The 23198-nt window shown below is 36.6% G+C and overlaps 1 protein-coding gene across 1 annotated transcript in view; it reads left to right on the forward strand.

Annotated features, from left to right (window-relative positions):
• RELN (reelin) overlaps positions 1–23198 on the forward strand; it is a 511483-nt gene that overhangs the window by 302771 nt on the left and 185514 nt on the right. Inside the window, exons 12-15 of the mRNA XM_056118569.1 lie at positions 14890–15041; positions 20655–20767; positions 21639–21847; positions 22592–22720. Of these exons, the coding sequence (XP_055974544.1) occupies positions 14890–15041; positions 20655–20767; positions 21639–21847; positions 22592–22720 (603 nt within the window). The remainder of the gene's footprint in view (positions 1–14889; positions 15042–20654; positions 20768–21638; positions 21848–22591; positions 22721–23198) is intronic.

The following is a 23198-nucleotide window of genomic DNA, read 5'->3' on the forward strand; positions in this document are numbered from 1 at the left end:
TTTTTAAGAAGGACTATGGGGTTGCAATAAGAAATACCTAAAGCAGTGACGATGGTTTTGTGGGTGTGGTTTTATTTTCATTCTGAGTTAGAAGAAAATCCTAGAAATTTCTGGATTCTGTTTCCTGAGGCTATGATGCCCATTCATTAAATTAACATAAAGTGTAATTTTATGACAAATACAAAAAATAATTTAATGGTTAACTCTGGAAGGTTTCTCTAGCACACAATGACATATAATTTGGCTGTATCTCTCTGAGCTCTACAAATTAAATAAAAACTTGATGAAATTTCTAAGAACTGCTCTTCTCCTGGCACCCCCACTTCCTGTTCAGTGCTCAGGAACTGCCATCATAGTCAGTGAGGGAAGTCTAACCAGCAATCTGAACTGCCATCGCTGCTGTATCTGCTGCCATATATCATTATTGAAAGATTCCTACTGCAGTTGACTGCACTTCTAAAAGAGAGTGATACCTTGAGGAACCAACCCCAATCTCATCGTGGAACTACCTTTCTGGGCTTCACTTGAGCCCTACAGTCTACAAAATCCTCCTCCTCCGAGTTTCTGGTTTTGCGTAAAGTTCTATTACCAGTGGGGTTTGCATGCCTTCTTCTTGGGGCCAACAACCTTGCTGTTCTTGTTCCTCTCCAGGAGCTAAGCTTTTGTATAATATACAGAGCTCATTGCACTCCCATCAGACTTTAATGGAGTCCAGAACCTTGACAGTGCACCACAAGATTGTATAGCTCCCTTCGGGAAATAAGGGATTTGTCACCAGCTCTGAACTCTGAATCAAAACACTAATTTTGATGGGAAAGATAGTGCAGGGGTGGGTTGAAGGAACTTGCTTTGCACAAGGCTGAAGCTGATTCAATCCCTGGCACTACATTATGGTGACCGGAGCACAGAGTGAGGAGTAAGTCCTGGCTATAGGTGGGTAAGCCCACCCCCCCACCCCCCCACCCCCACTCCTCACCAAGTGATCTAGTACAGTAACTCAACCCCACTTTCCTGGTTATGGAATTTTACTGCCTTGGAAGAGGTTCCAAATTTTGAAAAGTAAGAAACTTGTTGAACCCCCACCCCATACCTTTGTCACTGTAAGTAAATACCATTCATGAGGTGATTCTGGGTCATCCTCAGAGAACCTTGCATCCTAGGTCCCTGTGACACCCAGGTCTTCTATTCAACAGAAGCAGGGAGAGAAACACAAGTTTAATCTCTAATAGTCTCTCTCTCTCTCTCTCTCTCTCTCTCTCTCTCTCACACACACACACACACACACACACACACACCTTAAAAGTCTTCACTTATGGCCTTATATCCATCTGTCCTCACTCTCAAAATTTCCCTAACTTCTTATATTTTAAAATCTTCACTAGTATGTTAGGAGAGACTTTGTTTAGACACATAGAAGACCTCTAAATAAATTAAATTTAGAGGAAATGATTTGATATTGCAAGAAGGAAAGTGTTGTGTGAAAATAAGTTTATTAGTTCAGAGCGAGTGATAGCTAAATAGTATAATCCAGTGAACAAATCATATATTCTGTTTTCACGGAGCACTAATGATATTTTAAAATTTTGTGGCTGAACCAAAATATTCATCCTTTAAAACAGAGAGAGAACTAAAATTATTTGTGCCTGAAAAAAAGTCCTAAAGTTAATATGGGACATCACAGAAGATTTCACTCACTCAGTGACTTAAGTGGTTTTAATGACACTCTCGTTGTTTCTCAGGACCAAGGATTCATCAGGGTTTTGGTCATAGCAGGCTTATACTTTCAGACCATGGTATTGTCAGCATTTCTCTTTCAGTAGCATAAAATAATGTGCTTGACAAAAGGCACCTGTGCAACTCTAATTGGTAGATTCATCTAAATTCTAAAAGCAGTTTAGTTATTCTAGCAACCACACCTTAGGTTTATTTGCAGCTTCTCCCTTAGGATATCAGGTCTCACATTCCCACACACACCAATTACCTAACTAAAGTTTTCATCTGAGGCTCAGTTATCAAGTTGGTATTATATAATAAACATTTAAAGTAATGAAAGAATCTAGTGTTCTCTGTGTTTGAGATGCTGATAAAAATGCAAGTTCAGTCCATAATGAATGATATTGGTGACTCTATGAGGGTGTGTGTGGGGGGGCTTTATTCGTCTAGGAAAAAAATGTTATTGTAAGTTTTAATCATAGCTTTTGGGAAAATGTCTTGTGACAAATTCAAATTAATGTAAGTCATTTTACCTAAAGTAAGAATTGACAAAGAAATCAGGTTAGGAATTGATAGTAAAATTTAAAATTCTTGGTAGGTTTTGTTTTTCTCAGCCAACTTTCTGAATATTTGTCTCATTCTTCCTCTCAGTCATCACCACCAACAAAAACAGTTTATCATTATAAACTCATTTGCTAAAACAGAATACATAGATGATAAATCCCCACTAAATTGAAGAGTAACAAATTAAATTCAGTGAATTCTACATGTTTGAGGATATTCTTTTTTGCTTTGGTTTGGTTTTATTTTGGAATTATGTGGCAGCACTTTTTGGGTCTTAATCCTGCCTCTGCACTGACAGGGATTGGGGGAACCATATGGGTGCTAGTGATTGGATTCAGGTTGGTCACATACCAGGCTACTGCCCTACCCACTTGTACTGTTTCTCTTCGTTGCCCCCCCCCGCCCCCCACCAAGGTCACATTTAAAAAAAATAAATACAATTTGCTATAGATAAAATAGTGTCGTTGCTTAATTATGTTTTCCTCCAAAAAGAATTATGGAGGGAAAAGAGAATATGCAGTTCTCTCTGACAATACCTTCAAAGTCTTTAGTATGAAACAGAATACAGACACTAAGTCACTCTACCTTTTACTGAGACTCATTTTCCCAACAAGTTTTAGTTTCCAGTTGAATCAAAAGTATTTGATTTAAAATCACAAGGATGCAAAGAGCTGTTTGTCTTTTCTATCACAAAGTAGCCCCAATTAAACATTGACCATTTTATTTTTTAAGTGGGATTTTAGATTTTGTTCCTAAAGGAAATACTTTTGGTACTTCAGCAAGAAAGAGACTTTAACAGATACACTGATAATTTATGTTAGTCTTTCTAAACTTTGGCTTAACTTTAACAAACACATCATTTGATTAGCACACATCTCACCTAGCTGAGTCTGTTTTTAGATGGGAAGGGGCTCTGTAGAGGAATACTGCTAGACTGTGGAAGGTATATATATGTCTTTTGTTCTCAAATACAAATATTGGATATTTCTACTATTCACTTCTTTTTCTTTAAAAAAATTAATTTGCTTCAATACTTTCAGGAGAGCATTTGTGTTAAAGATAAATGCCACAAACTTCAAAATATTGGACTGTTGAATTTCCAGTCTTCCCAGCTTCCCAGCTACCTCTGAAATGCTTAGACAGTATAGAAAATGAACAAATGAATCTGTGATGTGAGAGAGAGAGAGAGAGAGAGAGAAGGAGGGAAGGAGGGATATGAGGGAAGGAGAAAACTCTAGCTAGAGCTTGTATTGAACAGACAGTAGAAAAGTCTCAGAGCTAGTCTTGATGGATGCTGGCCTCCAGAATCAAGACTGATGCTGGGGACTGGAAGGGGGTCACTAAGTCAGATTCTTTACTACATTTCCTTTGAAGCCAGGGCTTCTGCCCCAGGACAGAACAATGAATAAGCAGCAGGGCAATGTCTGGTAAGCAGAAACCTCAAGGGATTGAAACTCCCGGAATAGTCCTCACCCAGAGCTTCTTCCACCCCTGGCAGTGATATTTTGACACCAAAACTGAGGAAAGATAACAGATAGAGATGTAATAACATGATCTAGGATGATTGAATTGATTGCGTTACTGATATGTTTTAATGAGTTTATGTCTATGCTGTGTTTTCTATTTACTGCATCTTTCATTGTTTAGTCTTGTTCGTTTTCCTGATTAGACTGAGTAAATCCTCTGTGCTGTTATCTGAGTGTCTTATTGTGTAAACTCAAAAAAGACAGCAGCAGCGGTGGCTCTATCTCTCCTGCCACACTTGTTTGGTAGTCTCACGCCGTTTCCCCGACCCTAGGAGGTCGGTGGCCATGGGCAGGCGAAGGAAGGAAAGGAGGGCCAGGCTGGTTGGTCTTAGTTGCAGTTTATTCCAATCCTCTCTCCATCCACTCCTGTCTATCTCCTTTGCCTCTCCAATGCTACTTCATTCTCCTTCTCAATCCCCCCTTCATTCTCTTGGCTCTGGAATCTGGATCCCATTTTTCCTCCTCCTTCTGCAGTCTGGATCCTGATCCCCCAGCCCACTCTTACATCCCAAAGCCTTAAATCCCAAAGCCTGAGGGGTTGGGGTAACAATTACACATAGGCGTGATCACAATCAGTAGGGGTAGAATTCTTTCTCTCGGGGAAAGCTGCTTCTAGGACAGATACTCTCTCAGCAGGATGACCCATCCTAGAACGGAATCCCCTGGGTGTGTTTCTCCTCTCCTTGTCCAACAAACATACAAGCATACATAATATAAATCATTTTGTATGGATACAGTAAGAAATACCTTAAACTTATAGGATTACTCTCCTAGGGCCATCTTGATCTCAGACCACAGTGCTCAGGCCAGACAGTCTTTCCTATCCCTAGCAGGGTCTTAGTCTCATCGTTACTTCTGGATCATGATAGCATTTGTCTATGATAAAGCTCTTAATTTATAGTTAAGAATTGTGGCACTTTGGCTTGGCCCATTTCGATGCCAGCGTAGCTCACTGCTTGCCCTGGGTCCATTCAGTCCCTTGTCGGGTCCCTGCTTTTGGGTTGTTAGGAACCAAGGCCAACTGAGGCTTAAGTTGAGAAAGCAGATGCCTGGGAGTGAATAATATTCAAAGTCAATTAAATCCTAAGTTACAAAGCATAATATTAATGGTCTTCCTGTATCTATACAAAAAAGGATATGGCATTAAAGTAAACTATTCATAAGATAAGGAGAGGAGAAAGGCAATATTAACTTACAGTACAATTTCAGTATCCTAGAAGGATCTGACCTTACAAACTAACAGATCCTGATTAGGGGAAAAAGCTGATTAACTGGTTGGGGAGGAGAACAGAGAGAAGTGGTTACAGATAAACGAAGGAACGGGAGTGACCTGGGAGCACTGTGATGGGTGTAACCTGATAAACCTAAGCTCCTGTAGCAAGGGAGAAAGGACAAAGCAATGTTATCCTACACCTTATATAATTTTTCAACACATATGTAGGATAACATTGGTTTGTTCTTTCTGCCTTGCCACAAGGAGTTTAGGTTTATGGGGTTGCACCCATTCACAGTGCTCCTGAGGCACTCCCATTCCTCTGTGTTTAGCTGTAACTTCTTTCTTTGTGCTCTGCTTCCCCAACCAGTCAATAACCTTTATCTCCTAATCAGACCCTGTTAGCTTATAAATATTACTTTTCTCTTCTCCTTATATCCTTTGCATAGTTAATTCAGAGCAATGTCTCTTTTGTATAGACACAGTAAGACAGTTAATGCTATGCTTTTGTAACTAGGGAGTTAATTGACCCTGAATAATATTCACTCCTGGGCATCTGTTTTCTTGGTTTAAGCCTCAATTGTCCTTACTTCCTACCACCCCAAAAGCTGGGTCCTGAGGAGGGACTGGATGGACCCAGGGCTAGCTCTGAGCTACCCTGTCATCGAAATGGGCCAGGCCAAGGGCCATAATACTTAACTATAAGTTAAGAGCATGGTCATGAACAAATTCTGTCATGATCCAAAAAGTAACAACTAGATTAGGACCCTGCTAGGGTTAGGAAAGTTTAATGTGGCCTGAGCACTGTAATCTGGGATCTATAGCATGTTTTCCCCAGGAGAGCCACCCTACGAGCTTAGTGTATCTCTTACAAAATAAGTAATATTAAGAAGTAGCATTAAGATGAATGTTTAAATGGTTATTGGACTAAAGAAAGGAGAAAAACCTGTAGGTGGTATTTTGCCCTTGAGCCAGATCTCCTGACTGCATGCAATCAGGAAGGGCTTTGATTTGTTGATTGTGCTACCAGACCTAGGTGAGGTTGCTACCCCCAATGCTGGGAGTTGGTGAGAGACTAGAGAGAGACCAACGTGGCTAGTGGGCACACAGAGAGCTATCAAGAGAAACAGGAGGAGCTGGGAATGAGGGGCTTAGTGAGATTACATGAGGAGAATGGAATAAACAGCAACTGATCACCAGCCAGGCCGGCCCTGGTTTCCTCCTTTATCTGCCCATGGCATCAGCCGTTCAGGGTGGGGAAATGGCTCGAGACCATGGAATGCAGGTGGCAAGAGGATTCCTAGTCATTTGGTGATTATGCAACATATGTTTACATTTAAAGTTTTCTCCTAGCATTAAAAGTTAACCAGGTAGTTACTGCAAGCAAATTTTCCTTTTCTTTGGTCGTTTTTCTTCATTCTTATGTTATGTTGTATTTCTGTTTATCTTGCATATGATGTAATATTCATAAGAAGACATATTTCTGCATTATTTCTTTGCTTTAATTCCCAATTTTTATTAATGTTCTAATTAACCAATAGTTTTTTAGACTGGACTTCAAATTTTACATTTCTTCTTGCTCATTCCTCTCTTAAATTTCTCATCTTCCTTTAGAATTCATTTCTACTAATACAGCTTGTAATAATTTTTTTTCAGAGAGATGATCCAGGGGTGATTCACTGTGAGTTTACTCCACAGCTCAGCATGGTTAGTACATGGGCTGTACTGTGGAGTAAACTCAGTCCGTCATGTTTGCCCTCCCCACCTCCTGAAACACTGAATCATCTTCCAGACCCTGTCTTGCTGGGGACCCCTCACATCAGAGCTATTAGGATCACCTCAACACTTGTGGGCTGCACCAGGGTTTGAATGTGTGGTCTTGCATTTTAAGCCACTGAGCTCACAAGTGCACTTTATGAACTCTGAAAAAGTTTTTAGTTTTTTCTAACATTTTAATGATCACTTAACTGGCAGAGAATTTTTGTGCAAGGTCCTGAGTTTGAATCCCAGTCCCACATACCCTCTCTCTCTAGCACTGCCGAGTTAGCCCTGCTGGTCATCAGACACTTATCAGTGAAGTTGGTGACCTCAGTCATTGATCACAGCAATGGAGAGAGAGAGAGAGAGAGCACAATATCGAATGATAATAATATTGATAAAAATAATTTTAAATTAAAATGGTGATTACATCTATTTTAAAATTAAGCTCTAAAATGGATCAGGATACAAGGACTAGACAGATAGCATAAAGGGTAGATGCTTGCTTTGTACGAGACTAACTTGTGTTTGATCCCCACAACCCATATGGTCCCCCAGCTGCTCCAGAAGTAATCCTTGAACGCAGCCAGGAGTAAGCCCTGAGCATCCCTGGGGGTGACTTGAAAATCAGAAACTAAAATAATAAACTAAAATGGATCAGAATAAATTTGTGACAAGTGGTTAAAGAACATACATTATTTCTTGTCGTGATTTTCTTTTGATCTCAGCTCTCATATTTCTCTATATTTCAGAAATTGCTTTTATACTTTCAAATATCAAGAGCTAGTTTTCAGGTATTAGAAAAGAAGCTCCATATGACTGGGTTTGCTATAATCGTTCTGGAAGTCCTTCATAGCAATTCTAAACCTTCCACTAATTGGCAGCACATTGACAAACCATCTTTGCTCTTGGCATAGTGATTCCTGAGCTGCTTCCTATATTGCCCTCTTCCCCATCCAAACCAGCTGTCCATATGAGCATCCAGAATCCATCAGTTTGTTCCCTGTCCAAGAGAGAACCTTATTTACTGAAGTCACAGGGTGGGAAAAAGAAAAGAAAATCTGAATCCTTCAAAGTCAGTAAATTCTTGGCAACTTGGCAAAACATTTAGCAGTGATGGGAGTTTTCTGTGGAAGGTATCAGAGGAAGTTACTGTCCTGGCAGAGCTCAGATACCCACTCCTTCTACATACCTTTGTTTTCTGTTCTTTCTCAATAAATTCATGTGATAGACCCTGTCCACAGAGCAGTGCTGAAGCTGGACATTCATGTCAAGGACAAACAGCTCTGGCATTTAACACAAGAGTTTGTGTTATGACACACCCCATCCAGGGAAAAACTAAGAATTCGGTTCCTCTGGCCCAAAACGTTAACTAGCCAATATAATAGTTTATTGCTGTATTTGAAATCTAACCATAAATTAATGATTCTGTGTAGTTTGACATCTAGATAACAAAATAATATTTGGCCTGTTTTTAAAGAATTCTAACCTGATAAACTGTTTACATGACTAAGAGAAATGAAGATGATAAAATATAAAACTCCATCACTGTCACTGTCACTGTCCTCTCGTTCATCGATTTGCTCGAGCGGGCCCAGTAACGTCTTCATTGGAGACTTTGTTGTTACTGTGTTTGGCATATCGAATAGGTCACGGGGAGCTTGCCAGGCTCTGCCGTGCGGGCGAGATACTCTCGGTAGCTTGCCGGGCTCTCCGAGAGGGGCAGAGGAATCGAACTCGCGTCGGCCATGTTGGCTGCAAGGCAAACGCCCTACCGCTGTGCTATTTATTGCTCCAGCCCATAAAACTCCATATATAATATTATCCCAACTATTTCTGTGTATTCATGTAAAATATTACAACAGATAAATCAATATATTCATCGTGCTTATCTCAGGACTAGTCTGGATTATGGTATTTTTTTCTTCTCATATTTCCTTCCAGTTTTCAGTAATAGAAATGTTGTTATCAAAATACAAAAAAATTAAAAAAATAGAAAAAATTAAAACAGTTTTTTTAACTTTAAAATTATTTTCTGTTGTTCTTTAGAATGACTGTATGCATGTGTTTTTCTCCCAGGCCACAGCCATCAATTCCATGAAGTCTTCCTCCAATTAAAAAAAAATAGTGACAAATTCTCCCTATATGTGGCAATATTCCAAGACCCATGCAAGAAGTAGGAAAGATGTAAAGGGTTTCAGATGGAAGTAATCCTTTGATCCTAGCTTCTTTCCCATCTCTGTCCTTTGGCTTTGCTAACTTCTTTTTCTTTCTTTTTTTCATTTGGAACACACTTGGCAATTCTCAAAGATTACTCATGACTCTGTGCTCATGTAAGACTCAGGGACCATTATGTGGTACCAGGGATCAAACCCAGGTCAGCCATGTTCAAGGCAAGTGCCCTAACCACTGTACTCTCTCCAGCTCCTTGACTGACTTTTACAACTTAACGGAGCAAGTGGCCTCTGATGTTTCTAGTTCCCTTATTTTAGGACTTGAAAATTCCTCTTATATCACTGTCCACATACTATTATGATACATTTTTGTATATTTTTTTCGAGGAAGCTCTTTCAAGAAATTATGTTTCAGGGCTTTTTTATTTTGACTTTTTTTTTTTAGGGGGAAAGGGGGCTTGGGCCACACCCAGTGCCCCTCGGGGTTTAGTCCTGGCTCTGTGCTCAGAGACCACCTGTTAAAGGCCTTAGGACCATATGGGATGCCAAGGATTGAATCTTGTCAGCTGTGTGTAAGGCATGCACCCTACATGCTGTCCTATGTCTTTGGCCCCCCAGGAAATGTTTTTTAAATAACACAATCAAGATTATGAAGGGAAAAAAGTGAGTACACATAATGGATTCCTAAGTCAGCCACCATGTCATCTCTATTATGATTTACTTATAAGGAAATCCAAATACAAAGCATTTGTTCTGTGTTTAAAGGGCCTGCCTACAAATTGAGCCATACCCACAACTCACTCAGAATGTCTTTTTTTTCTTAAAATTTCATACTCTTCAGTGAAATAAAGCCAAGAAAAAGACAGTATAATTTCAAATAAAAACAATTTCATGTTGTTTTCTAAACATTGTTTCAAAACAATGTTTTAAACAATGTTTTTCATAATGTTTTAAAACAAGGAGGCTTTTCTTTAAAAATTAAGATAGGGGCTGGAGCAATAGCACAGTGGGTAGGGCGTTTGCCTTGCACGCGGTCTACCTGGGTTCGATTCCCAGCATCCCATATGGTCCCCCGAGCACCACCAGAAGTAATTCCTGAGTGCAGAGCCAGGAGTAACCACTGTGCAGCGCCAGGCATGACCCAAAAAGGAAAAAAAATTGAAATTAAGGAGACTGGAAAGATAGTATATCTCATTTGGCAACTGTCTTGCACAGAGCTGAGCCAGATTCAATCCCCAGCACCTGATATTATGCCCACCAGGAAAGATCACTGAGCTCAGAGCTGGGAGTAAGCCCTGAACACTGCTTGGTGTGACTTAAAATACAAAATAATAATCATAAGAAGATTTAATTTTTTAACTATTCAGAATCATTTGAACTTATTTTTAATAATTTCTTCCTGTGTTTTATCCAGAAAAATTATGTTGTCTCTTATTTAGAATGCTTTTCATCAAATAATTATAAAGTTAAAGAAGGTAGTTTATTTAAATATATAACTCAAAGTAAATGAATTATAAATTGGCAGTCTGAGTTAATGTTATATCAAATGGGATTTTTTTTAAAAAATAGACATTTATTTCTATAAAAAGAAAACCTCAAACATTAGATAGCATATTTAATAAATTTATGAACCAGATTGATTTTAGAGAAATATTTAAACAGTACAAAAAAGCCATAGATAAATTATAACCTCTTTTTCACTCAGTATTCCTTTGCTGGATGATTATTTACATTAACACTACCTATTGTACTAAAACTTCTTCAAGATTGCTGCTCTGTTAATTCTAGTCTAAAAAATTAGAAATACTGATTACGATTTATAAATTCTTCTGAATTGCCACTTGATTTATTTTAAAACAGCAGTAGTACAAGGTTTTGCAGGGATAGAAAAGGAGACTAACATATTTAGATTCTGTACTGTCCCAGAAAATATATTATTTTCTCTAAATATCCTCCAGCCTAGGTGCTATTTCTGTGTGATTGTTGTGAAAGCTGTGTGCTTTTTTTTACCATTCTGAATCTATAATTTTTTAAACTAATGTTACTCCAACAATAAACTTAGTGCATGTCTTAAAACCCTGAAACAAAATTTAATTTGAGTGAAATACCAGGGAGCCAATCAAAGAAGAAATTCCTGAAAGTCAGTGTATTCAGGAAGCCTTCAAACAGCAACCCAATCTGTCAGGCTAGCAGGGAAAGTCTGTGAAAGCAATAGCAGTGGAAAAGTCTTCAGTAAAAGGACAGACCTTGCTAGACATCACAGGAGTCATAATGGAGAGAAGCCTCATGAATATAAATGAATGTGGAAGGGTCTTTACTGATGGCACATCCTTATTAAATATCAGAATTCCTCCCAAATAGAGGCCTTATGGATGTAATGAATTTATACAACCTCAGAGAATTTATAGTAGATTAAAAAAAAATTATGAAATTGGTAAATGTGGAACCTTATAGCGAGGCTTTATTCTGTATTTTACCAGGTATGGACTATCTGGTAGGTTCATACCTAAAGTTTCCAACTTTCGATAATTTAATCTATTCTAGAAGATATAATAAAAACTACTTTTATAGATAGTGTAAAATTCATCATTAACTTTTGAGCCTTTATTGCCAATATTAGTAGAGAAAATCTGATTAAACTATCTTATCTTTGTTGCCTGTATGTATATTGAATGCTTTTTTTCCTTCATTTTTCTTGAAAGCTTTTTCCTTATTTCAAAGCAGATGTGTGAAATTAAAACTAAAAGACCCCCCTGTGCTAATCCCATTTCTCTCTGTTAAAAGTAGCATATTTAGACATAAATTGATTCAGAAGTTTTACAAAACTATAAAGACAAAGAAAAATAATTGTATTTTTATTTTTTATCAGCTGCTCTATAGCTTGATTTTTTTTAAAAAGAAACAGCATGCAATGAATATCTTTTAGTTAGTAAGTATGGATCATTATTTCAAAAGGGTTATGTACCAGTTTATCTATTAAGTCTCCAATGATATAGAAAATACATTAAAATAAATATTTTTGTATGATTATCAGTTTTTGAATGATAGATTCCTAAAAGAAAAATCAGTAATATTTTATTCTGATAGTTACTGACAAATTTCTAGTACTTAAAGGAATATGTAACATTTTAAAAAGTCTTATGAAGTTATGCTAAGTTTCTGCTTTGTTGGGTTTTAATTACATTAAAGTTTTTGAGATATTTAACATGCACAATGTGATGAGTTGATACACACATACTTGTAAAAGATTCCTCCTATCTAGCTCATTAACACATCCATTACCTCACATTCACGTGTTTATATTTTTGGTGGGAACTTTTGACTTCTGTTCTCTTATATCATTCTTAAAGTTCACTTTTAAGTATGCACTTATTAAAACAAGTTTATTCTCGAATTGTTCCAAAACTACTGGTAGGAGCATCAGCTTTTCTTCTAAGAGAATTCTTTAAGTTGCTTTTGTTTTAAATAATATTTCAGTGACTGAAGATATAGTACAGCTTGCCTTGTACACAGCTGAACCAGGTTCTGTTCTCAGCACCACATATTGTCCCCTGGCCCACCACCAGGAGTCATCTCTGAGCACAGAGCCAGGAGGAAGCCCTGAGCACAACGAGATGTGGCTGAAAACTAAAAGAGATAATAGAGAAGAGAGAGGAAAAGGAAGAGAAAAGTTAAAGGGGAGGATGTCTGGGAAGGGTCCTTGGGACTGGTAGGGGGATGCAGGTTCTCTGGTGAGGGGAGTGGTATTGGCATAATAAGTGTGCATGAAAGATATAATTAACATTATTGTAAATCCTGGTATGTCAATAAAAATGGTTTAAAATTTCTCTTGTCACAAAAGGCAGGAGATCATAATATTAATTCATGAGTTAAATATTATTATAACCTTGTTATCTAAGGAATAAAGGAGTCATAGGAGATGGTTTATTGATTATGTAACTTTTATGTTTCAACTTGACCCCCCACCTCTGTAGTAAATAATAGATATCACTGTGTTTATAATAAACACTACACGGGCATTTTTCAAAAGAAGTACCATCAAAGAATAAATATAAATTGCTTTGTGTGGCTGACTCTCCCCCAAAGCAGAAATCCCTTCAAATGTGATATACAGAGAACTGAATTTCCTTGAGGAAAAAAAAATCATAATGTAAACCATAGGAAAATTGCAGCCCATGTCATCAATTAGGCTCAATACTGCTAAATCTATACAGAACCTCAAAGATTTGTTGACCTTTGAGGACATCATACCCTGCTGATGCCAATGATTTGACTATTATTTTATTTCAAGTAATTGTCATATTGGGAATTAGGGGAAATATCATTTTCATAACTGAAAAATAATTAACTCTCACCCTTACTGATGAAGCCACTAATGCCTGAACAGATCAAAATCCTTCCCTGAGGACCCTCAGCACTTGATGATGCTCTGGATCTCCTCAGGAATCCAACCATACTGGAGCCACTGCTTGTACAAATTAATGAAAGAATGAGTTCTTACTGTAACCGGCTCTTACTGATTTTTTCATAGTTCAAGCTATATTTGTTCAGAACAGTGAGAATTCCCTAAAATGATTTTCAAAATATCCATTCCTTTTTTCTTCAAAGGATATGTTTTCTGTTTCACTTGTTTGTAAATAAGTTTCTAAAGAAAAATAACATCACTTTTGTATTATCTAACATAGTCAGGAAAAGAAATACCAATGTGAAATAAAATTGAATGTGTCGGATACTAAAGATTGAAAATAAATATACTGTCTGGGTGATATCACACACAGCTCTGACAAGAGGTTGTGTAATTATTGTTTTAAATATTACTTTTTACAGTTAATGATTAGGAGGGACTACTAATCTTATTTGATACTTGAATAGAAGGTTCTTTTAGTCCATTTCAATTCTTTATCAATTTAAATTTTCATTTGTAATATACTCTTAAGTCAGATAGATTCCTAAGAGGAGTCATCATGTGCATCATTTATAACTTTAACTTGCTTTGTGGATCAGTAGGCTGAGTGGTTTAATTGGGATAAATGGAGCAAGCGAAAAGCTATTGAACCAGTGTGAAATTGTCTTGTATGAGTCAAGAGAGGTTTTTGATTAATTTATGGTGGTTTGATACATGAAGAGCTACTTCCAAAACTTACTATTTTCCTTGAAAAATTAATACAACCTATTAACATGCAAAATAGAATAGCCATTTCTTACACATTTTGGTTGCAGATAAACTGGAATTATTCAATATAACCTAACCAGTTTAGAACTGTAACTATGAAAATAATAGCAAACTGACAAATGAAAACTCTTAAGTGGATGAAAGGGGCAGTTTGCATTAGGCAAGCCTTTTCCCTGTGTGTTCTAGTTTCCACCATCTCTAAGAAGCTAGTTGTACAAATAGCACTGACTAGGTTAGATATATCCAGAAATAAATAATAAAGATGAGTAGGGATTTTAAAGTATTAAATATTTTTATTCACTTCCATACATTCAAATACCTACTTGATAACTCCTAATATAAATTCCCATTTCTCTTTTCAAAACTTGCTAGACTCTTACAAATTTTTATTGTTTTCATTGGTGATTATTTTCTGTATGGCAAATAAGAGTAGTTATGAAATTACATTGTTCACTATTCCCTTACTTTAGATTTGATTCCTCACCTCAATTGTAAATACGCCAGAAATAGACTATTATGTTATAGGCAAGCTATTCATAATACTGATTAAATATTTATCTCTCTGGGAAAAACCAGATAAAAACCATTTGTGAATCAAATGTATTTAAAAGATCTTTTAATAAAAATATTTAAAATGTATCTAAAATGTCTGATATCACATTTTATTTCAGAATAAGTAAACATTATTCATTAAAAACAAATTTTTATGCTCTTTATAACTTTGACTTAAGATTTTGACTCTTCAATGTTTGCTTTTTTTTATATAAGGTGGGACATCTTGGGAGCTGTCATTGGTACAGAATGTGGAACAGTAGAATCGGGCTTATCCATGGTCTTCCTCAAAGACGGAGAGAGGAAATTGTGCACTCCATACATGGACACGACCGGTTATGGGAACCTGAGATTTTACTTTGTTATGGGTAGGTATATCATGAACAAATTTTATTCTTCTGGGATAAGTTCTAGGATAAGTTTCATAAATAAGTTCTAGTTCTTATTAGTGCTTTAAAAAGTGGTATTTTTCATTGATTGTATGTATATATTGAAAATTAATAAACTATGGATTCTACTGATGGACAAAAACTCACACTTGCTTCAAATCACACCTGCTGGAACTACTCTGTGTGAGAGCTAATCTCGGGACACCACGGGTAGACCTGAGACAAAATGTCCTAATACCTTCCTTCAGCCTCTCCCTCAATGATTATAACTGAAAACACAACAGAAGAAAAGCTAAGAACACAGTAAATTCTTTGTCCAAAGCCTCTAGCTTCCCCCAAAATGAATCATGGTGGTGAATCATTTTGTTAACATGGATAGCTCATTATCACATAACTCTTATTTTGGGAAACTGAAAAATACAATAGCTTGGATACGCTCTCTGTTCTGTTTATGGACCCATTGATTGAAAATGTGTTCATTAAGATAAACGTTCTTCAAACTATTAGAGAGAAAATAGATAAATGTAATAGGAAATACCTGAGGTGGAGATAAGGAATTAAATTTGTATCCTTACAAATGTATCATTTTCATCAACAACAGCAATTACATATTCTTTCACTAGCTGTTATTCTCCATCTGTAAATTGGTGCCACATGCCTTTGTTGCTGAGAGACTGGAAGCTCACAGGCAGCACCTAGAAGTGAAATGGGAAATAAACATTGTCCACCTTTGAACTGACGATCAAAGATGTCAGTTCATCAGGACAAACAGGTCTCCTGGGTCCCTGGTTCAGCACTGGCTATTGATTTCTCTCACAGTGCTCACTTCCCGCTGCTCTAAACGACATAGCAAACTTTAGGTCGGATCAGTTAGTCAAACACAGTGTCTGTGTAATGCTGCTTCATTTTCAATATGGTTTGTTTGGTAACAAGAAGGTTGTAGGTATAAAATAGAGTAAGTTTCCTGCTCTGAGGACATCCTCACCTTGACTTTAAAATGATTTACAAGGGGCAGAATAATAATACAGCAGGTAAGGCACTTGCCTTTCATGTGGCCAGGCCAAGTTCCATCCTCAGCATTTCATGTGGTCCCCCAACCACCCTCAGGAGTAATTCAAGGATGCAAAGCCAGAAATAAGCCCTGAACATCACTGAGTGTGGCCCAACCCTATCCCCCCAAAAAGTTAATAGTAAATAAAAATATATATGCATATATAATGATTTGTATATTTAAAGACCCAGAACTTCTTTCCTTTATGTCATTAGAATTCAGTCTCTCATTTTTTATTGTTAAAAGCGAATTTTTTAGAAGCCTTAAACAAAAAAGAATGATTGTAGTAAACATTCACTATGCTGGTCTAATTTAAGCATTTTATAGTTTTCTTCATAGTAAATGATAGTTATTTTAAAAAATTAAAACACTTAAAAATATTGCTTTTAAATAAAATACTGTCATTAAATTTTAGTTTCAACAAAGCAGATTATTAAGTGAATTAAATAACTTTGCTATAAGGGGAAAAATAATTTGAATGAGTCCAACGAAAATTATCCCAAACAGCAGCATCCCCATTCAGTTAAAAAAATCCTACTGAAGGTACAAATGAAGCTAAAATATCTCGAGAGCAGAATAGGGGGAAGTGATGGTACCTAAATAAATTCATAGACAGAGTTTGTGCCCACAAGTAACATATAACTATAAAGAAGAATGCAACCAATTGTAATGGAATGAAAATGCTATGACTGTGAGAGGAAGCTGTGTGTAATTGCATGAAATTAGAGTAAAGTTCATGAAAGAGAAGGCATTGAAAGACAGACATATTTTGCATTTAAGGGGAAAAGAAATTCCAAGCTAAGCTCAAATGTTGAAACAAAACATGTTCACAAACATTGTGAAAGTTACATTCCTTGGTGCTTAGGGGGCTGAATTCCCTCCCTAGCACCATGCACATGCTAAATTTGTGTTCTACCAGTTAAGCTGACCATATTCATGGTCCCCAAAAGCACAATTTTGAGTTTGTGGGATCCTCCAAATATAGCTGAATGGATATGAGGTGGAGTTATAAGAATGAACTGAAGCAGGAGTCATAGTTTCTTTATTATTAAATTCTGAGATTTGGATTTTCTTTCTCTCAGCAACAGTGAGCCATCAGGTGATTTTTGTCAGTTTTGTAACATATTCTTAGCTGTTATTGAGAACGATAATTCTGGAAGAAATGTGAAGGAAATAAAAAAACAATTAGGAATGAGAGGGCAGACGACCAGTTAGGGATGGGATTGCTGAATTTAGGTGGGTAAAGGGCAGCCTGTTTAAGTTTGAATTTTATATAAACAGTGAAAAAAGTTATGCATATTAGTTCATGAGATGTTTTTATTAGGCACCCACAAGTTAGGAGACTGTGACACTAGTTCAAGCAACGAAATTAGGAGAGGGGACAATTATATGAAGGAGGGGACAGAAATAGGATAGCTGAAGAGAAGAAACCAACTAAGGTTCACACCCAACTAGCGATGGGGATTATGATTGGAAAGGACACAGAATTCTCTCCTTGGTGGCTAGGGGAATGGTGTCAGATGTTAAACATACAAGAACAGCAAGAGTTGAGCAGAAGATGTTGATATTAGATATGTTGAGAATGAAGCTTGAAGGTAGAACTCATAATTCAAGGGAGAATTATAATCTGAAGGAGGTCAAGGAAAAATAAATCACAGAGGATACTGGTAAAAGACATAAATAAATGCAGGAGGATGGTGGCATTCCATGTTTCAGGAGGAAGGAAATGCAGTGATTAAATGGTGAGAGATAGGAAGGTGATCAGCAGTGTAGATGAAGCCACAGAGGAAGAGATCAACCACAAGAAGAACTTAGAGGCCAGGTTGGTTCTTGAGAGACTGTTGCCTGCGGTGAGGTGTGTGAAAGCCAAAGTACGTAGAGTTACAAGAAATGAAGTCATAAGTCACTTGAAGACTGTTCTTCAGGAAGTTCATCAGTAAACACAAGATAGTAGGTGGATCTGGTTTTTAGAAAAAAGTGGAGTGGTGTCCGGGAAGAAAAGCGGGGGAGGCTAAATAGAATAATGGAAGGGAAGGCAAGACAGGGCAAGAAAAAACAGGGTAGGTTTTAAGGACAGTGGTAGCGGACCAGGGACACTTTGATGGTGAGGATGTGCAGAAACTTTGTCTATAAATGCTATAAAATTTAAAACAATTGTAACCATATTACCTAACCTATAATAAAAATATTTTTATTTAAATAAAAGCACTGGTAACTCACACAGAAGAAAGAAAGATGGAAAAAGATTTAGATATAATTTGTAAGTGACCTCTCAGGAAATTGTGCCTCAGAAAAATCAGTAGCTGATTCTAGACTAGAAAACAATCCCTCCTCGCAGGTCCTAATTATATATTATTTTGGTTTCATTCCATGTTGTTTTTTTTAATCAGCTTAATGTGGCTATGATTTCTGGATACTTTGATCAACTTTTAAAGTTCTTTTCAACGTGTATTTTCTTCAATCATGCATTCACTCATTTATTCAATACAAACTTATTGAGGACCAAGATATAGTACAGTCCTTAAAATAAGAATGTCATGAATAAAGTAACATAATTGCGCTACAAAATGCCCCTTGAGTCATACTGTTCTACAGTGCATCAAAGTATATGAAGCTGAAGAAGAATCCATATTCTTCTGTAGGAGCTGCTGTCACTGTAACTTCACAGAACTGATAAATTGCCCCCAGAGGGGATCTTTCAGATAAAGTCTGTCATCGTTTTAAAGTCTTGGCTCCTTTTGGACTTCCTTCTCCTGTCATTGTGGGCTAGATGAGACTCCCACATGTGTTTCAGTTCTCTCTGAAAGGCAGGTGCAGTTCATGAACTGTTCTTAAGAGAGCAAAGAGGATTTATAGGGAACAAGTCAATGAAATTAGAGATGCACTGCCTCTGAGTATAGTACTTTAAACACACGCTGCCTTGATCTTTCACTCTTTTTGTTCTTTTTCTTGGGTGTGGGGAGTAGTCTTTAATAAGTACTCAAAAAAGAATTTTAATTTTTTTCTAATGAGAATTAGGGTTTTTCTGTGTAGATTTTTTTCTACAGACACCGTCATTTAATAAACGTATGCTCTGCTGTATTTCTGATACATTGAAATTGTAATAAGATACTGAAAACTGATGACAGTTGTCAAAAATCGTAATATTTTCTCTACAGGTTGTTACTAATAAACAAATAGTAGGAGAGTTGAACATTATCACCCTATCTGACTTTTCTAGTCTCAGTTCAGATTACCTAACTCAGTAAATATTTAGCGCATGCCAAGCACATATGTGTAACAGATGTGACTTGCCAGCATTTAACACTTTACAACTACCTTTATCCAAATTATTTCTGTTATTATGATTTATGTTGTGCTTAGTAACTTCTAAAGTTTCTTGATGACATCAAATATCAGTAACTTGCATCCAAAATCAGACACTGATTACCCAGTTTAATAGGAGCCATTTACAGTAATTCATATATATATATATTTATAAACAGTGAGTCCCAACAACTATTAATTGATTTTACTATATTAACTTTTGGAAGATAGGTGACTTTGCTCTTGAGTTCTAAGGTCATCTTACTGTCACTCTTGCTAGAGTATTAGCAACAGAAATTGCTTGTAGATTAAAATTAACATTGACAGTAATTGATTGAAAATGGGAGTAAATTTTTGAAAGGTAATAAAATTTAAAAGTTAATGCTAAAAACTTTGAGCCTTAGGGATAGACTCTATGCCAGAAAGTATCACAAAGATACTTACACTCCTGCTATTATTGGTGCTATTATGGAGGATAGAGATGAGCGGGGAAAGGCAACTCGACATAAAAATCCTTTAAAACCTCATGATGTGGATTGCTGACAAAAATCAGCAACAGGAAGAATAGTAAATGATCTCCAATTTCAGTTATCAGCTCTGTTGCTCATTTTATCACAAGGATGATCTTAATTACCTCTCAATTCTAGTATTCCATCATTTCATATGATTATAAAATAGAATGATAAGGGAATAAACTGTATACCTTCCAATGAGAAAATGAGATACCAAAAGCAAAAATATAAAATGAACTACATTTAAAATTCAAATACCAGGTATGTGCTAAAATATTAAAGATATTCTGTACATCAATTTAAATACCACCGATTCATAAATCTTTGATGTAGTGAAACATGACTCATTTTTAGAAACCGTAATTAGTAGGTTCTGAATGTTGGTCATAAATATATCTCAAATGTAAGACATAAAATGGTTTATTTAAAAGCAGAGCACATCTTTTTAATGAGAGTTAAATATGGACATGCAGTCATGACTTGTTACAGACTATTATTTGATTAATCTCATTAAGCAAATAGTTACTTTGGCCTTCACAAATGTCAAGTCTTTGATCTTTAGCATGGCCTATCTGAGCTATCTTCATAAATTATCTCCTTGGGTCTGGTTACCTTGTTCAAGGTGATTCTTAGGTGATATCTTTTTAATTCTGAAATTTAACACTGTGATATGTTTGTGGGTGCATTTTGATATTAACAGCTCAAAATGTTTGTTTTATGCAGGAGGAATTTGTGACCCTGGAGATTCTCACGAAAATGATGTTGTCCTATATGCAAAGGTTGAAGGAAGAAAAGAGCACATTGCTCTGGATACTCTTTCCTATTCTTCTTACAAGGTAATAATATAAGCCTTGTGCCCAATAGCCTCAACCCAAACCCTCACAAATCAAGTCAAATCCCTAAAACCACATGCATAGGATAAATATCTCTTCTGCAGCTAAAGTAGTCTAATCTCTTTAAAATGGTATTTTAAGGTTCACCTTTAATTTTCTAATACTAATAAATGAAAGTTAATTAGGAATAATACCTCATGACCCCCAGAGACAGCAAGAGAGCTCAGCTCTGACTGGGAGCTGTTGTACACAAGAAAGCCTTAAAAGTGATCTAATGATAAGCCTCATGGACTTGCTCAGGTGTTATGAGAATCTAGCCATCAACTTGAGGTCTTCTATTTAGAAGATGTTTTAGAAATACAGATTACTATTTATCTTTGCTTTTTTTATTTGCTAATTGGAGTAGAAAATAACCTTGTTCCTTTGCCTCTTGGATTAGGACAGGTGTGGGTTCTGAAGATAAGACTATTCTCAGAATACCTAGATTGGCAACTCACCAGTACTCTATACAAATCCACTTTAAAAGAGGACTGATGGTTCTGTGCAAATTTTAAGTTTCCTTTGCCTTGTTCTGTAGTAGATAACATAGATATACTTTCTTTGATAATTTTTATGCATTTATCTACAGGCAGAGAGGGCCTAATCAGTCACATGGAAAGCTCTACCCATCTGCAAAGAAGAAATTCTGAGTGTCTAAAAAAAATATGCTTAGGACAATGCCTTCTAACTAAATAACAAATGTAACACAGAGGACACTGTTTGGCACTGAAGACATGGCTCTTACATACATTATGCTTGCAAGATAGAGTCTAGATTTCATACAAACTCACATAGGGAGGATTCAAAGTGATTTTTGGTTTCCTTTGTTTTGAAGGTTTCCTCTTTGGTTTCTGTGGTCATCAATCCCGAACTTCAAACTCCTGCTACCAAATTTTGTCTAAGGCAGAAGAACCATCAAGGACAAAACAGGAATGTTTGGGCTGTAGATTTCTTCCATGTCTTATCTGTTCTTCCTTCCACAATGTCTCACATGATTCAGTTTTCTATTAACCTAGGATGTGGAACACACCAACCTGGTAACAGGTAGGAAACCTAGCTGTGAGTAGTGTGGGAATTGATTGACAGTGAACACGTGGACTTGGCAACGAAACCTAGAGAAACTTCTCAGTAGATTTTCATCTTGATCGTAAATAAAATAGTCAACAATAAATAATATACTTTCCCCCCAAATAAAAGTTTGATTACTGTGCAGCATGTGATTGAATAGATTTGAGGTAGAAACGATTTCATTGTAAGAGCTGAGTCTTAGATCTCAGAGATTGTTCATACGTGCTGTGCCGGCCATCCATTCCAACAAATCGCTGAGAGTGAAGACAAAACAAATAAGGGGGGGGGGAAGCTTGACCCCCATGTTGGTTAGTGACCCCCTAATAATAGGCACGAAAATCAATTAGCACTTCAAATTCCCTGACTTCTCAGTTTCACTGGCTGAAGTGTGGCTCGTGTCCTTTCCAAGATTTTTGTCAGTCTCACATTCACAGGAAGGAGTGACAGTGCGAGACACGGTAATTGCCTTGCCATCTATCAAACTCCAGGGCATGAACTCAAGCTACCATTTGTTGTCTATAAAAATGTTTATTTCCATAGCAGTAATTTAACTGCCTGCCTTTCGAAAATTTCAGTGGAGAAGGCAAGATTTTGGAAACATCTTAAAATTTTTACTCTAGTTCTATAATTCTTAAGTGTATGTTAGCCAGAGATAAATACTTTCTTTTCATGTCTTTTATCATTGCCTCTTTTTTGTTGCATTTGTTCTGGTGTTATCAGTGTCAGCTTAGAGTTCTCTACAAACCATGGACGTTCGTGGTCCCTCCTTCACACTGAGTGTTTGCCTGAGATCTGTGCTGGGCCCCACCTCCCCCACAGCACCATCTACTCCTCGGAAAACTACAGTGGGTGAGTAAATTCTCTGAAGATCATACTGACAGATTTGAATCCATATTGCAGATAGATTCAAAGTCAATGAAAAAGCCAATGATTCCAATTTGGACATAAAAGATAAAGAAACAACCTTCTCTTTTTTTCAGCTGATTTAGAAGTTAATTGCATGAAAAATAAAAAAGATTTGGTCAATCTGATACAAGATCACACTCTGTAAATTAGTAATTCCTGGTGGATTTGGGTCTTATATTTTGTATTACATAAATTTGATGGTTTTTTTTAAATGAAATGGTTTTATTTAGGAGAGAGGGAGTGAGAACACATCTCATCATAGGTAGAAATGCCGGTGAATCACTAATATAAAGAAGTATATCATAAATTGGAATTCACTGTAATGATCCTCTGGTTATTGTCAAAGACTCATCAAAATATCTATGAAATATTATTTATTAAAATATATTTTGCAGCATAAAAAGTGAAAGTTAAGCTTTAG

This window comes from Sorex fumeus, unplaced genomic scaffold (genome assembly GCF_029834395.1).
Source record: "Sorex fumeus unplaced genomic scaffold, SorFum_2.1 ptg000037l, whole genome shotgun sequence".
Classification (NCBI taxonomy): Eukaryota; Metazoa; Chordata; class Mammalia; order Eulipotyphla; family Soricidae; genus Sorex; species Sorex fumeus.